The sequence below is a fragment of the Megalops cyprinoides genome, chromosome 13 (genome assembly GCF_013368585.1).
Source record: "Megalops cyprinoides isolate fMegCyp1 chromosome 13, fMegCyp1.pri, whole genome shotgun sequence".
Taxonomy (NCBI): Eukaryota; Metazoa; Chordata; class Actinopteri; order Elopiformes; family Megalopidae; genus Megalops; species Megalops cyprinoides.
Genome location: NC_050595.1, coordinates 27,382,201 through 27,399,556, shown reverse-complemented (window position 1 = coordinate 27,399,556; position 17,356 = coordinate 27,382,201). Strand labels below are relative to the sequence as shown.

The following is a 17,356-nucleotide window of genomic DNA, read 5'->3' as shown; positions in this document are numbered from 1 at the left end:
TGGACAAGCGGTCTGTTGATTGTTACCGGCGTCACCTACAGTCAGTAGATGAATGACGGCGTTGTGAAATAAGTATTCTTATATGAGAGGATCGTATTATGACACCGATTAAGTTTATTTCAATTCCTGTACTTGCACACCAGTAATAATGTCCAAATGATAATAAAACGTAGCAGTAGATGTAGTAGTATTACTAGTAGCGTAGTAAAAATAGCTAATGTGATTTTAGTTCATTTAATTTAAATGCCCCATAAATTGTGTTTTTCATAGTTTGAATTAGCTAAATTTCACACCTTTCAGTAATCAAATACATGTCACTGGGTAAAACAAAATCAAAAACTAATTTCAAAGGAACGCACATTTCCCTGGCGATTGTCTTCCACCACAGCAGAGGCGCTGTACTTGTATATTTGAGGCAGGGGGGGCATGACTGTGGCCAAGTAAGCTATGCAGCTTCCTCTTTAATTTTCCAACAGTTGTTGTTGACCAAGAGTAGAATCGGGAAGTCCAACTTGCTAGGCAGCGGGTAGCTAGCTATAGCAGGAGCTCGCAGTATTTACATTAACCAGATTATTCAGCTAGTAGATAGCCAAACCTAGTGTCACATTTAACTGAGTTGCCTTAACCATCATAAAACGTAAGCCAATCCCTTGCTTGCCTCGTTAGCTTGAAAAGGTACCTAGGATAGCTTGCTGAATAGCAATACAGTTAGCTCGGAAAGATAGATAGCTAGCTTGCTTGCTAACTAGCAATACCGTTTGCCGGTTCGCTTGCTAGCTAGCTAGTTGCTATTGTAGTTCGCCAGCCAAATATCAACCTGACGTTAGCTAGCCAAATAAAGTTAACACGCAAACTTTTGTGGGTGTGAGAGTTGACTAGCTAGCAAGGCTAGCTGGATGTCTGTGCGATAAATGCTCCACACATGCAAATGTAATCATCTTTTTAGCTATGTCGACGCACGTATGTAACCCAAGGCAGCACACAGTCTAGTGCTTTTTTAAACAATTTCTTGCGTTTGCGAAGTACAGATGTAACTAATCCCTCTTTATCATAGCTAGTGTTATATGTAACCATTGGGCAACACATTTAAGCCACAATTGCCGCAGTAAGTGTCCAGCTGTATGAATGGATAAAATTGTAACCTACTGTATGCAAGCCGCTCTGGATAAGAGCGTCTGCCAAACGATAACGTAATGTGAAGATAGGTTGTTTGCTCCCCCATATCCCCAGTGACAGTAACTGTGATGTCATGGTCAAATGCTCTTCAGAGACTTTGTTAGGAGACAGGTCCCTACTCTACATGACAGCTGACTTGGCCCTGGGTCACCAGTTCAGTATGCACAGCTAGGAGGCTAGCTACCAGCTAAATGAGTAACAATACTGTGCTCATAATCACCAGGACACGACTGCATGTATTGTCATTGGAAAAAAAGACAGTTTGCAGACGTTTTGTTGCTGCATTGGCGGATGCAACAGCGGGAAGGGGTACATTTTAAAACTATACCTCATTGTAAACCTCAAACACAATAACAGAAAACTCTGCATGGCCGCAGAGTCATAGCCACACAACAAATTTAGCTTTCACATTTCCGAATAAAGTGAAGGCCTCTCCTGCACGGGTATTTTGCTAATTAGCTAGCTGGATGATTCATTCAGCCTTTTTTTGACAAGCTAATTTCTGGTTAATTGCTGCAAGTGATACCATTACAAACTGATATGTCATTGAAAGTCGGGTGCTTTGTTTTCAATACAATTGTCCGTTTCTGTGCAGTGCTCGTTATACATCGGTTGTCTGAGTGTGCAGAGCGGTTATGGCGGCGGCCTATGTGGATTCGGACTGCGACGAAGAAGCGAGTGAGACGACTGGGCTTGGGAGGCGGATCTCCTGTGAGCAGGACACAAAAGTACAGGTGTCGGACGGACTAGAGAAGTTCTTCGTGGAGAGACACTCCTGGAGCGATCTTAGGAACATGCTGGCCGAGAGTCGACGGTTCCAGGGCCATGTGGTGGCGAAGCCACCCCATGAATTCCAGTTCGTCCAGAAGAACGACCCAGATGGACCACATTCCCACCGCGTCTACTACCTTGGTGAGAAATATCCGCCCCCGAAAAATAAAGTAATAATAAAAAAAAACGTAAAAATCTGTATGCCAATGTAAAATGATCAGATTTAAAGTCCTTGTCTGTCCTCAACATTTGGTCACTTGATAGAGACCAAGGAGGTTCTTGTACAGAGTGATTGTAGCCCTCAGAGATGGCAGTGGTTTGTGAGGCAGACCCCTGAGTCCTGTTTGCTATGTTTCCCAACAGCCATGTCTGGTGACAGCAGGGAGAACAGCCTGTACTATTCAGAGGTCCCCAAGAAGATCAACAAGCATGCCCTGCTCTTCCTCTCCTGGAAGCCACTGCTGCAACACTTTCATGTGAGACGTGGACACCCTATTGCCATGTCGTGTCGTTTATTTATTTAAATGGAGCAGGGGCTATAAGCACTGGTGTGTTCTCAGCAGAGGGTCTGTCTGTCCCGCTTTGTCAAATTCAAAATCTGCTTTATAAGCATATTAACCATATAAAATAGTTTTTTGTTTTATTTTCAACTAAACAGGTTATGACCACTCAACCCCAGAGGATATTTCATTTTCATTATTTTGATAATACTTTTAGGATAAGAGATTTTAATAAATAAATAGGCTGTTTTCATGTCTTGTCCTCAAATCTGATATGAGGCCCCAAGCCCTATATATAACCTCCAAACCAAGATCATGCAACACGTCTGCACCTACACGTATGTAATCTCGTCTAATCTCAATGTCCAATGCAGAGGATAAAGACAGAAAACAAACTACAAGAGCTAAGAAACAAATTTGCAAATGGACAACAGCTTGAGCCACTAAGAGTGCCATAATGTAATAGAAAGAATGCAAGTCATTCGTTAATGCCTGGCGGTGATGGTTGTACAATTGATACAAAGTAAATGGTTTAGAAATCCTTGGAGAAAATACAGCCTTCACCCCCACTAGGTAGTTCCTGTTTAAAAGAGTTGTTTGTTCACTGATTTCATTATGTCACTTGTCCATGGTAGAATTAAACAATGATCATTCTAAACATGATGACTGTTAGCAACATCACGTTTTGGGTTTTTAAATATCAATATCTTTCCCAGAGGTATTATTTATTTGCCACATTGGTCGGTGAGGTCTCCCATTGTGATGTGTAGAGGGCTTATGTTCAGCTGGCTTCTACCCCATAGAATCAAAGTGTTCTATTGACTGTAAAATGCAGTGTTGCCAAAGCAGTGGAATTAGAATTGAAGTAAATGACAATAACGCTGTTGTTAATTGCTGTGAAAGATAATACGTGTTTTAAAAAATAAGAATATCAAACTACAGAATCAGTCCTTTCACTTCCTGTCTAAAACCAGACAGGATGTGAAGTGGCAGAATGGCTGCCCATTGTCCCTCAGACTGTGACAGGCAAACACATGCCTGGCTGTTAGGCTTCCAGTGCTCTCATCCTCTCCCAGCCGGCTGACGATTTTATACCAGTTTAAGGGAATATTGCATCAGTATTTTCTTCATATCTAATGCTCTGTGTATGTGTTTCTCTCTCTCTTTTTCTCTTCTTTAGAGTCATGAATATGGAGAGTACTATCCGGAGGATGAGTTGCTTCGAGAGAGAAAGCGTATCGGGACACATGGCATCGTGACCTTTGACCTGCATCGCCCCAGCGGCACCTTCCTCTTCCAGGCAGGGGCCTCTATCTACACCGTTAGGGACGGGGGATCACAAGGGTTCACGGTAAGGCCTCTGGCATCACTGTCTCTGTGTTCATGTCAGATCACTTTGTCTCCTTTCAGCATGTCACACATTTAAAAATAAGACATTTGAATGCAGCTGTCGGTAGCACCAAAGTACTTTATTGTATCTTTTCTCTCTCGGATAGTAGGACAGTGGTGTGCAAACTCTTTTGCAAGTTTTTTATTTTCATTCAGCAGTGTAGTGTATTGACAACCTTTACTGAACTTCAGGAGCTGGAAGAGATTTACACTTATAGCCAGCAGGTGGTGGTGTTGAGCTTTTTGTTGTTTCCAATAGATTGAATCCATCCTAATGGGAAGCTAAAGCACTGTGCAGTAAAGGCCAGTCAGACCTCTTGTCCTCCCCTCCCATTAGAAACAGCCTCTAAAGCCTGTGAAAGTGAACACCTCCTGCCCCAGCATCCGGATGGACCCCAAGCTGTGTCCCGTCGACCCGGCCTGGTTCTGCTTCATCCACAGCTGTGACATCTGGATCGGGAACCTGGAGAGTGGGGAGGAGAGACGCCTCACCTTTACCCACAAAGGTGAGACGCTCCCAAAGGTGTGGATGAAAGGGCAGCCGGAGGCCCAAACGACTTCCGAGCGCCGCGCTGCTGTTCCTCAGATTTGTTGCCTAATTCCAGAATGAGCACCTCTAGTCCTTTGAAGGCCAGGATCCAGCAGGTTTCGGAACTGCATTTTAAATCAGGCTTATGTGCACCTGGAACAGCAGGTGGATGGACTTCCCGTCCAAAGAATGACCTTTGTGATTTACGGGTCGAATGGCCGAGATAGACTAACCCCGCCACATCCCACTGCGGTTGAGGGATGGAGTCCACCATCCCAAGCATAAATAGTAGAGCGGCACACCCTGTCTTGAACAAAAGAGAGGGGCGTAACTGATTCTGGGTCAAATGAACTGTGAGCTCTCTATCAGGTCTGTCCAACCCGGAACTGGACCCCAAGTCAGCGGGGGTGGCCACCTTCCTGCTGCAGGAGGAGTTTGACCGCTACACGGGATACTGGTGGTGCCCTGCCGCCGTGGACGGTGAGCCTCACAGTCCCCTGTCCTCTTCCAAGTGTTCCTGTCCTCTCTTCTCATGCATTTGTTGTTCTTTTCCTCTCGTTTATTGTTCTTTGTGACCTGCCTCCCTTTTATATCTTCATGTTTGCTCATATTTATGTAATTGCATATGATAAACTTATGGTAAGCAGGTGCGCATTTGACCATTTATTACAATGGTTGTCCTCTGTTACAACCACTGGCATCATTAGCATTGTTGCCCTACTGCTTAGTTTAGTCAATGCCCTTATCCGAGAAAACTTGCATTGCTTAAATTTTACATGCCATCTATTTGTAACACTGCAGAACGCGTAAGGAACTTGTAAGGCGTACGTTACCAGGGCTGGCAGGATGTTGGGAGTCAGGAACACGCACATTTGGGGACATAGATCAGTCTCCGTTTTTTTCTGCATCACACTACCGACTAGCACTAGAGAGTCCTTTTTTTAATCCAGAATTGAACCAAGCAGATATTCTCACAGCATGTCTACTGAAGCAGCCAGGCTGAGCCCAAAGGTGCGGTGGCAGTGTCCCGTCTACAAGCCCGTTGTCTCAGCCAGTTCTGGTCTCTGGTCACAGCAGCGGATGGCAGCCGGACGCTGAGGATCTTTTATGAGGAGAACGATGAGTCAGAGGTGGAGATTATTAACGTGACCTCCCCTCTCCTTGAGACGCGCCTGACTGAGTCATTCCGGTACCCAAGGGCAGGTAAGCGCGCACAGCACATCTGGCGAATAACCAGGCACCAGAGGAGTTAGTCTGGCTGCTGCTGTTGATTTCTGCTTTGCATGAGTGGTACGTAATGAGTGGATAAACGCACCGTTTCATCTTTCAGGAACTACAAACCCCAAATCCACACTCAAGATGTGTGATGTAACAGTCAGTGCAGATGGAAAGGTGTGTTTGCTCCTCCGCTCCTTTCTTTCACACCTCATTGTTACACTTTTTAGGCTAGGCATTGTTAGAATTCGTGTGACGATAGAAATCTCCCTTGTTCTTTGTGTCATTCTTGTGTGTCTGTGTGTTTGTCTGTCTTGTACTGTGTGCACACTCACCTGCATGTGTTTATGTGTGTCTTTACGTGTCTCTGTGTGTCATATCTTTTTGTGTGTGTTTTGTGCATGTTTGGCTGCGTGTGTGGGCGTGTCTGCCTGTACGTGTCTGTGTCTGTGTGTGTATCTGTGTCTGTGTGTGTGTAGGTAGTGAGTGTCGTGGATAAGAAGTTGGTTCAGCCCATGGAGGTTCTGTTCCCTGGTACGGAGTACATTACCAGGGCTGGCTGGACATCAGAGGGCCGATAGTGAGTATACAGGAGCGCACACGTTTTGGAAAATACATCAGTCTGTTTCCCCTGCCCCACACTACTGACAAAGACTACAGTGTCAAACCAGAACTGGGCCAGGCAGATACCAGTATAACTGCTTGTAGTGATGAAAGAGATACACAGAGCTGGGACACACCAAGGACATAACAGAGCCACACAGGAAAGATGAGTGTCAAACTATGGGGATTTTACACTTATGTTGTTGACATTGCACATTGTCCCATAGTCATTGGTGTTGCTTCAGGACTCCCAGACATATGAGCACAAAGGGCCAAATTTCTTTTTTATGCCAGGCAAGTCTGATCAGTTTCAACCCACTTAACCACTTCCACTGCAGTTACACAGATTCTTTAGCGAGGAAGTATCAGATGGAATGAAATATTTTCGGAAATATGATTAACCTGTGCACAGATTGTGGCTATGCAGGTCATCCATTGAATCTGAACTCCCCATTTCACCACTCTTCTGTATTTGAATATTAATTACATTCATATTAATATTATATCCTCTTCCATGATTTTCTACTCATTTGGCAAGTTACATCCTGACCATCCTGTTACATCCTGTGTGACAGTTTTCCCCTCTACCTCTTTTACCTGAGGCAGTCAGCAGGGCCATGGCATCAATGGCCCAGCAGCTCAGCTGCGGTCCTGAAGTATGTGCTACGTTTCATGCAAGGAATACCTTCATTAGTTATGGCTATTTGAGTGAATGTCATGACCCCATCTGACACATGCAGTCAGGTGCAATCAGGTGACAAAAACCTCCTACAATAATGTATGGATGTAATGGATGCATGAGCATGTACAAGAGCAGTGCATCAATATTAGACTTCAGCAACTTATATTCAACAGCCCACCTAGGTATATTTATGGGGGACCACAGCTAGGGACTTTACATGACTTTTTACAGAGCCATTAAGGAGTTAAAAACTTTCCCCCATAAAGAGCCTGAAGAGGAATCTAAACAATAACATGACATGGAGCAAAGATGACGGGGGTTTCACTCAGCTCTTCTGGTGCTTGATCCCCCAGAGCTCGTGTTTTATTACAACAGGAGATCTACAGCGGTGAGGTTAATGCTCTCCAGAGAAGCCAGGAGATATGGGGAGTGAGATTCACAGGCATGTGTCCAGTGTCAGTCTGTACCCCTTTGAAAAGGCAGATGTTTGGCAGATGACTGACGTTCCCCGCTCTACAAAACTGAAGAATGTGAACGGTCCTGTCCGAAAGCTGGAAACTTCACAAAACCAGGCGAATGCCGCGGAGTTTACGGCTGCCCTTTACCAGCTTGAGAGAGCCGTTAGTGAAGAGAAGCAGTCAAGATTTGTGTTTAAAAGGCGCATAAAGTTGTTCTATGAGTAAATAAAACCCAGGGAAAGTTTTTGATGGGACATGCCAAACCAGTGTAAATCAACCTTGTAAAGGCCTTAGTGTTGCTTGGTGTGTCTGGGGGGGGGTTCATTTTCAAATGCTTGTTTTTCCAGACGACAGGCTTATTGACAGCTCCAATGAGACAGACATGTTAAAATGAGAATGATAAGGCAGTCTGCTGGCTTCTGGCAGAGAAGTAATGTTGAAGGCCTTGGTCTGGACGGGCCAGCGCTAACCTCACACTGTGTCCCTCTCAGTGCCTGGGCGCTGCTGCTGAACCGGACCCAAACCCGGCAGCAGCTGGTCCTGCTCCCACCAGACCTCTTCGTCCCCGTGGACGGATCGGGCAATGCCTCCGACCAGCGCAGCCCGGAGCCCGGCGGCGCCACACCCTTCATCATCTACCAGGAGAGCACGGACATTTGGATCAATGTGAGCGCTCCCTGCACGAAAGAAATCATTGCTCAAGAGCTCCCCCTGGAGTAGGACGGAGTAGTTTTTCCAGCAAGACCGGCGCTCTGAATCACACAAGTTTTGTATTCCCCCAGGATGAATGGCCCAGTTTGGTGAACCCATATCATTAATAATAGCATTAGTATTATTTTTTTCATTGCACTCTTGCCATTGTCAAGTGCCAGTGGCTAACAGTACATGAGGTGTTCAAATATTGTGCGAAGTAAATTCTGGAGTTAATGAGATCAGAGCAGGCACTGTGATATAGGTATCGTGTTGGAGAGCGACATCTAGTGTTAACAGTTCATTACTGCCGTTTGCTGCCCTGGGAGCTTCTCAGCAAGTAGGGGGGCAGCAACTGTTTACAATGGCTCTGCTCTATCAACTGTTCACAAGGCCTCCAGTCTCATCTAAAATTGTCATATACTGTAAAGAAGTCAAGACAAGTGAGCTCCCTACAAAACTGGAGTTTATAAGGCACCCAGAGCAGTTCATGTTAAAATGAGCTCCCGTGACGTTAGGCGTGACCCTGTCCCCTCCGCAGACCCACGACATCCTGCACATCCTGCCGCAGACGGAGGAGGGCGAGATCGGCGTCATCGTGGCGTCGGAGCTGCACACGGGCTTCAGGCACCTGTACAGAGTCACGGCTCTGCTGCAGAGCTGCTGGGGCCACGCCGACGGGCCCGCAGGTACTCACCATCGCCATGGCGATCGCGGTGACATCAGCGGCGCGGGGAGGGGCGGGCCGTGGCGGGCGCCCGTCATCGCCATGGCAATGACACAGACGTGGAGGGCTCCCTGTGTTAGCGTGACCTTTAGATCTAGATTTATGAAAGAGCCAGCTGCTGCTGATGACCATGATACCGTAGCTGCAGAAGCGGAGCATTACGGTTCCAGAGTAAATGTACAGTGCGCAGGGTTTAAGATGAATAGGTGTGTCTCACTGCAGATATTTCATTTTCTCAACAGGAATTCACTTCTGTCAAATTAGAAGTGAAGGCTCTGTCTGCCATTGATATAGCTAAAAGCATTGTCATTTGTGGCAGAACCAGCTTGGTGGCTGAAAATGGCGATAGTAATGTGTATTTCAGCATGTTATGACAGCACTCATTGTGGCTGGGTCTTCCAGAATAGCGCTATTTTAGTGTGGCACTAAGGATTCAGTATCTGTACAGCTATATGCCTAACCCAGTGCATATTCCGAGTAAGAGCATCTGCCCAATGAATAAATGTAAATGTAAATTTGCTGGCCCGTCATGAACATTCATTACAGGGTGTGTCCAGACCGTCAGTCACCTGCACAGCTACAAGGACAATACCGGAATCCTCCTCAATGTGGAGGTACTTGGGACAGGAGTTTGCAGAGCTGAACATCTGTGTATTAAGCAGAATATCTTTGCTAATCCCTAGTGTGGCTGTCCCTCCAGGTGACTTCCTGTGCCCCGTGAAGGAGCAGGTGGCCTTGACCTGGGGAGAGTGGGAGGTGCTGGGGAGACATGGCTCCAACGTAAGGCCAGCAGTTTACATGGCGGTCTCCCATTTCTGTGTCACCCCAGTGGCTATTCAGCACGCACTTATGCGGCCTATGTCCGTATTTTCTGTTCACTGCATAATCTATTCATTCATTCATTCATGTGTTTGAGTCCCTTACAAATACAAAAGCCAAATAAACACAATTAAAGGGAGGGTAGCACCAATCAGAGGGCAGGAACATCAGTCAAATCTGTGCAGAAGTCTTGCTCTGTGTAGAGATAACTGAAAAAGTAAAGCATTCGTTGACCTGATAAAAAGTACTGCAAAATGTCTAGCACACACACACACTACATTTTTTGTCCTGTTTAGTTCTTTCAGTTTCCCTTGCAAGGCTGCACTGAAATCATACCTTGGCTTAACACTGTATGTCCTGTAGTGTGTCACGTCCTATGAATCATTATAATAGCTCACAGGAGGATCTTAAAATCTGTCATAGTAGCTGAAGTTTTTACATTTGTGCCAATTCCTTTTCCATATTGGATTGCACAGGCAGCTAGGGGCTGTGAAAAGGCAGTGAAATATACAACCATTCAATTATATAATATCAGAAAAATGCCTATTTTCTGTAAGCTTCTAGCATTTCCTAGAGAACAATGGCAATGTTTACACAGTAAAAGAACTGTGGGTGTGGAGAGATGGAATGCTAAAGATGCAAGGCCAAGACAAGGATAAATACTAGACATTGAAGATGAGGAATTTATTTTTATTTACTTTACAAGAGCATGAGGGTTTACTTAATCTGTCCACAAACAGAAGCACGCTAAGTCATTACGGCAGCATTAGTAACCAGTAGGTGGCACCACATGGCTCCAGCACTGTTTTAAGGTAGCAACACAGTACAATTTCTCAATTTCAAAATTTTTGTGGTGTCCCGTTAAAAAAATTATAATGAAAATAGATGTTATTGACTCCTTTTTTAGCTCAATATATTTAAAAAATGTAGTACATTTGTAGTACATTGAAATATATTTCTGCTATGCAAATATTTTAAATGTATTGGCAATAAATTGTCGTAACGTATTTCTTAGTATGTTACAGTATATTTCATTTTTGTATGGGGTGTGAGGGCCAACTTTCTCAATTCACTGTAGCCTCATAATGTGTGTCAGCTTCATTTAAGCTTCAGCTTCATTCTAAATACACATATGTGTGTGTGTGCGCGCACGCGGCTGTGCTCGTGTTCATGTGCCAGTTTGCCTACATGCGTGTCTCTTCTTGTGTGCTTACGTTTTTGCGTTTGTATTTTTATCTGTGTTTGTGTGTGCGTGCGCGTAGATCACCGTGGACGAGGAGAGGGGACTCATCTTCTTCCAGGGGACACGGGATAGCCCCCTGGAGCACCACTTGTACGTCACCAGCTGGGTGCGGCCTGCCGAGCCCTGGAGAATCACCAAGCCTGGCTACTCCCACACCTGCTGCGTCAGCCAGGTCCGTTAACACCCCTGGCCAATCACGGCAACACAGCATCTCGCCATGGTTACAGCGACAAGTGGGCTCTACACTTAAGCATCAACACTTTCAGCCTATACCACTTTCAGTGCCTCTCCATCAGAGTTCTGCTCAGAGTGAAGTGAAAGCATTATGCCTTACACTTAAAACAGATTAAAAGCAGTCCATTATTACAGTAAGTCACGCAGTCTCATAAATGTATTTTGTAAAAGCTCCCACACAGAGTGAGTCACTCCTCAGCCCTCTGTTGCAGGAGCTCAACCTCTAGTACTCCACCCTCTCTATAGTCTATAGATGCCTTGTGTTGACCTCTGCCTCCCCTCCCCCACCCTGTGCTCCTCTCCCTGTCCTTCAGCTGATGGACATGTACGTGACCCGCTTCAGTAACGAGACCAGCCCTCCCTGCGTGCACCTGTTCCGGCTCAGCCCGGAGGAGAGGGATCCGGACCTCCTGCAGGGCGAGTTCTGGGCCTCTCTGATGGAGTACCCAGGTAACCGCCGGCCCCTCCCTCCCCTCCCTGTTTACTGAGCTCTGTCGAGAGCGCCCAGCAGGGATGCGTACTCTTAAAGTACCCGCATGTATCAAAAGAGCATGCCGGGCTGTCTAGAACACAGCTCCCGCGGTGCTCTCTGCATGAATTTAGGTTGCCTGCCAGAAAACAAGGTTTTTTCCCAGCATCACAGAATAACATTCCTTGTTTCTGTGCATTTGTGATCCTATATGGGTGTGAATGTGTGAATCCCTCTCTTTGCCTCACACTTGTGTATGAGTAGATTGGTTTCCCCTGAAATGATTGTGCAGCAGCGGCTCTCTCTTGGTCTGAGTGCCCCTCTCATCCCCTGCTCTTTGTAGTCTGCCACCCTGATTATACTGCGCCGGAGCTGTTCTCCCTCGAGAGCAAATCGGGACACACCTTGCACGGCATGCTGTACCGCCCCCACGACCTGCGGCCCGGCGTCAAGTACCCTGTGGTGGTGTACGTCTATGGGGGCCCTCAGGTACCTTAATATCCGCGTCTCTTTTGGGACATCTCGGCTGCCTTCGTATACATGCGTCCAGGCATTGCTAATCCAACCCAGATTGCTTGATTCAATTTCAGTTTCAATATGATGACTCTGAACGTGTCAGATTTGGCCATTTGCGCTTGACGCTCAGATGACCTCTGACCTCTGTTGCGCAGGTGCAGCTGGTGAACCGGCGCTTCAAGGGCCTGAAGTACATGCGGCTGCACACGCTGGCCTCGCTGGGCTACGCCGTGGTCGTCATCGACAACCGCGGCTCCTGCCACCGCGGCCTGGCCTTTGAGAGCTCGCTGAAGCACCGTATGGTGAGACGGCTTTGTCAGACCCAGCTCCCTGCCTGCTGGTTTGGTGCGCATTTAGCGTGGGCATGTGTGATAGGGAGCCTCAAGTGTCTGGCTGTGTCTCAGCAATGTCTCCTTGGATTGTGCATATGTGTGTGTGTGTGTCTGTGTTTCTCTCCAATGGCCCACCATGTAGTAGGTCGTGCGTCCATTTGCATTTGAGTGATGTCTGTGCCCCATCCCTGTTGAATGCTTCTGTGTGAGTGATCACATGAATGAGAAGGTGACCGCTCATACGTGTGTGTGTGTGTGTGTGGGCATTTGCAAATGAGTGAGTGTGTGTCTGTGAGAGTGCACTACTTAGTGTGTCTGTTTGTGCGTGTGTGATAATGTAACACTACCTAATCCTGTCTAATATGTGCCTGTGACTCTGTATCAGGGCCAGGTGGAGATAGAGGACCAGGTGGAGGGTTTGGAGTACCTGTCCTCCCGCCACTCCTTCCTGGACATGGAGCGGGTGGCCATCCACGGCTGGTCCTACGGCGGCTTCCTGTCCCTCATGGGCCTGCTGCAGAGACCAGACATCTTTAAGGCGAGTTTAGAAACAGCCACACAGCAGGTCACTGTTTCCTGAGCCTTCAGTACCACCTGTAAGACTACACCTTACCAGAGCTCTCTAAGACAAGAGCATGAGACACTGACCACATCTGAGTTTCTGTGCATGGGATTCAAATGGTGCTTTTCCAGGTTTGGGGGTCAAAGGTATTGATTGATTCTCAGTGTGTTATACTTGTGCTGTGTGTGGGGCTGTTTTATGGCGTGTGTCACAGCGTGTGTTTCGTGCAGGTGGCGGTTGCCGGGGCTCCAGTCACCCTGTGGACGTACTATGACACAGGCTACACTGAGAGATACATGGGCTTTCCCGACCTCAACCAGGACAGCTACCAGCTGGGCTCCATCGCCATGCAGGCACATCGCTTCCCCTCAGAGTCAGTGCACCTCCTGCAGTCTTGCACAGCTCACGGTCACACACGCACGCACGCACGCACACACACACACACACACACACACACACACACACACACACACACACGCACACACACAATAGTGAGGCAGACACACCAGAGGCACGAATATGCATGCGTGTGTGCACACACAGACATACACACACGCACACTCATGAACACAGGCACACTCACACATGCACTCACACACACACACACACACGCACGCACACACGCACACACACGCACACGCACACACACAATAGTGAGGCAGAGACACGTACACACCACAAATATGCATGCATGTGTGCACACACAGACATACACACACACACTCACGAACACAGGCACACTCACACATGCACTCACACACACTCACATACACACACACACAAATTATGTGAAATTAAAAAATGTACATACACATTACAAAGACACATACACATACTGCAAAAGACTCAAACAAATACCCACAGGCACTTGCCCTTATAGATACAGACACACAAACACACACACACAGACACACACACACACACACACGCACAGGCATATTTTCCACATTCCAGTAGAGACACCCCAGTTCCCAGGGTAGAGAGGCGTTTGAGAATCAGAGGGGCCTCCTTCATAAAACATTTAGCAGTCTTGTGCAGCACACGCCCGCTCCCCCTGCCCAGCGTAGCTGTGAAGTGTCACATAAATCTTTCAGGAAGCTTATTTAGCCATCCCAGCGGACAGCTTAAGAAACTTCTGTCTTCCACTGTAAACATCAAGGCTCTGTTTTTCAAGGCAAGCTTCAAAAATACAGATTCTGATCAAATCCAAACTCTCTCTCCCACTCTCCCCACACTCACTCTCCGTCTCTCTGCTTCTCGCCCCGCACTGAGACGCTCAACCTTGACCGTTCGAGTGTTAGATTGTCCATCTCTGCTCTGAATACATGCGGCGTATATGTGCGGAGATGCATATTAATTCAGCATTGGCGGTGACCCTGTATTAATGTGACTGTATGACAGCGCCTGCTTGAAGGCTCTCCATGTCTGCCCCGCAGGCCCGGCCGGCTGCTGCTGCTCCACGGCGTGCTGGACGAGAATGTGCACTTCACCCACACCAACATGCTGCTCAGCCTGCTGATCCGCGCAGGCAAACCCTACCACCTGCAGGTCAGCGCTGCGCAGACGCGCGCACACGAGCGCAGCCGGGGCGGCGCGGCCTGGCCAATAGCTGGGGGACGCGGATGCATGTTAATGATTATGCTAATGATTACGCAAGACGGCAAGTGAAACTCAGTAAAGGAGGGCGGGTAATCAGTACAGTACATCGGCTGGTGAGGTGGTGGAAACAGGTTGTATTGATGCAGGTATGTTTTTTTTAAGCAGCATGAAACTCAAAAACACTTAAATAAAAATACGCACACATACACACACCAACCACTGAGCCAAGGGACAAAGAAAGGTCAGGGTGTTTTGTTTTTTTTTTTTTCTTCAGAATAAGTACAGCATTTGACCACGCTCTCCTGTCCTCTCACAGCTGTACCCCCAGGAGAGGCACAGCATTCGGCAGCCGGAGTCCGGGGAGCACTACGAGCTGCACCTGCTGCACCACCTGCAGGAGAACCTGGGCTGCTGCGCCGCCCCCCTCAACAGCCCCTCCTGACCTGCACCCGTCCCGCGCAGGCCTGAACGCCCAACCCCAGGCTTCCGGAAAACGACCTCCTGACCTCCGCCGAGGCCTGCCGGGAGCGCTGGCTTTCAAGCCTCCCGGAGAGGCGGCGGGGGGTGTGGAACGCAAGGCTAAATCTGTGTCCAGGGCGCGGTGCGGCTGTCAGAGCAGGTGCGGGAGTGGGCTGTAGGACAGCAAGTAACGGGGGTTCTTTTTGTTTGCTTTTTTAAATGTGTGACAGGAAGCCGGGAGACCTGAAAGCCTGTAGTTCGCTTCCTGTCGTTCGATGATATTCAGGGACGATTTTAAAAAAAAAAAACGGATGTTATGTCATTTCCCAGTTTGTTGCAGAGTGCTGTACTGAGAATCATGCCGAGCTGTCATTTCCGAGCCGCGTCATGGCCAGACCATGACGCGGGAAAAGCGGTCTGTGTCAGCTAAGAATGAATTCATGTGCCTGGACAGTGTGATTATGGACCTGAACAGAGCAGCTTATGTGTCTGTCCTATTCTTTCCCCGCCTCTCCACCAATCAAGAAAAGGCAGAGGCGGGCACAGGAAGTGCATGCGTCCAATCACTGTAGAGCATGACTTCACGCAGCAAGTGTCTGCAACCTTTCTGCTTCGTAGTACGTGCAGTTAATCCCAAAGGGCCACGGGGTCTTTTGAGTGGCCTGCATTCAACTGACTTGGTGCCTTCGTTGCCACCACTTGATGTAACAGCATTGATTATTTAACTGTCTTCCTTTTTATCAGCGCAGTCCAACTGATGGTAATTAACGTGCTTTTTCTGGTGTCTGTCATGGTGACAATTGTTTCTCTTGTCCTTGTGTCATGTTATTTACACTACTTATGCATCTGGCACGTGAGTTATGGGTATCTGTTTTTGTGGTTACTGGAAAGGTGTGATTTGAATTAAAAACATTTTAATCAGTCTTAAGTGGCATGCTGTGTGGAACTGCCATTTAAGTTAATTGCAGTCTTGCATGTGTCTGATTCTTCGCATCGCAGCATTACAGTAAATCATCGTGTGTCAGAAAGACTGTCACGTGTTGCTAATGCAGGCATTTTTCCGTCAGCATAGTTCAGTGTAGTCACAAGATCTCACCTCAGTCCCTGCCTCATCCTGTGGAAATACCCACAGTGTTCATATGTCTTAGAAGTGATTAGCTACATTAAAATGCAATGGAGACAGAGCCATGAACCCAAAGATTATGTAGACCTTTGTAATGAACCACTGAGCTTATCAGATTATTATTAAGCATGGCATAAGTAGGATGGGATTGGTCTGTAATTGATCTGTTTAGCGAATTACAACTGCAATCACTTTCCCCATTGAACGAAGCAACCGATCCACTCGGCCGTGGCATTGGAAAGCATTGTTGGCCGGGAAGGGAGGGTGATATTTAATGCGGATGTGTCCCCAGCGCTCCATTATTCAGGCACTATTAATGATCCCCATCCTCAACGGGAAGGCACCAAAGTGGTCTGAAAGCCGATCCCTTTCACCGCAGCCAGAGCGGGGCAACCAGATAGAAGTTCACCCAGGGACGGGGGGCCTGCATTAGCTGGAGCGGGACGGGCGAATCCCCCCACTCTCCCCCCCCCCCACCCCCCACAAGCCGCACATGTCCCCAGGGAGCCGAGGAAGGAGAAGACAGCCCCCCTGCATGGAGACCAGGATCTGAGAGGATAGGCCGTTCCGCAGGTCTGCAGAGACCGGGTCACAAGCCCTCAACAAACAAGCCAACAAGGAGCGGAGGCACGCGGTCGCGGAGTCAAAGTCTCCACAATCGGCCCACACGGGGCACCGGGGCCGTCTCAGTCTCTCTCCGGAATGCCCTCTACATCACTGACCCCCACCCCCCCACCCCCATCTCTCACACACTCACACACTCACACTTTGACCAGTCGGGCTGCTGGTCTTTCCGAGATTAAAAGGCTAAGGAGCTTTACTTTTCCACTGCAGCTCTTGATAAGTTGCTAAATTGTAATTTGATTTGCGCTTGGCTTTTGTTCTGCATAACTAATGCCCCCCAGTAACCCAATTCTTACCCTGGCAAACACTGCTAAAAATAAACAGACAGCAGGATGCCAGGAGGCCCTTGCGGTATGGTGAGGGAGTCATTAAACCAGTAAGAAATGAACATAGCGGTGCTGTTGTTGTTGTTGTAGCTCTAGAGGGCGCTGTGGTCAGCGTTCATGTGCCATAGATGTACATGCAAATATGAATTTGATGGGCAGTCAAGTGAGCGCTTTAAAATCTCTTCTTTAAGGTGTGTAGAATGAGGAAGAATGTTGTATCAGCTGGGAGTGAAATGGAAGGCAGCACTGCAGATATTCCATATTATGCTAAGATAATTAAGTAACGCAACTTTTCCAGCTATGACTGTTC

At 47.6% G+C, this 17,356-nt stretch overlaps 1 protein-coding gene across 1 annotated transcript; it reads left to right on the top strand.

Annotated features, from left to right (window-relative positions):
- The first annotated feature begins 505 nt into the window (after positions 1-505).
- Positions 506-15,716, top strand: LOC118787834 (dipeptidyl peptidase 8-like). The gene is made up of 20 exons (XM_036543546.1): positions 506-637; positions 1,805-2,088; positions 2,311-2,423; positions 3,628-3,798; positions 4,174-4,342; positions 4,735-4,845; positions 5,440-5,568; positions 5,696-5,757; positions 6,060-6,160; positions 7,815-7,989; positions 8,555-8,702; positions 9,441-9,520; positions 10,822-10,974; positions 11,351-11,486; positions 11,849-11,994; positions 12,177-12,323; positions 12,739-12,891; positions 13,146-13,288; positions 14,352-14,463; positions 14,831-15,716. The coding sequence occupies exons 2-20, from the start codon at positions 1,812-1,814 to the stop codon at positions 14,954-14,956; spliced, it is 2,652 nt and encodes an 883-aa protein (XP_036399439.1). The 5' UTR covers positions 506-637; positions 1,805-1,811; the 3' UTR covers positions 14,957-15,716.
- The last annotated feature ends 1,640 nt before the right edge of the window (positions 15,717-17,356 follow it).

Excerpts from the sequence above, each read along its gene's own strand:
- LOC118787834 (XM_036543546.1), top strand. The coding sequence starts at position 1,812 with ATGGCGGCGGCCTATGTGGATTCGGACTGCGACGAAGAAGCGAGTGAG. Across the intron at positions 11,487-11,848 it reads CTCTCTGATGGAGTACCCAG|TCTGCCACCCTGATTATACT; the intron begins GTAACCGCCGGC and ends TGCTCTTTGTAG. Across the intron at positions 11,995-12,176 it reads ACGTCTATGGGGGCCCTCAG|GTGCAGCTGGTGAACCGGCG; the intron begins GTACCTTAATAT and ends TCTGTTGCGCAG.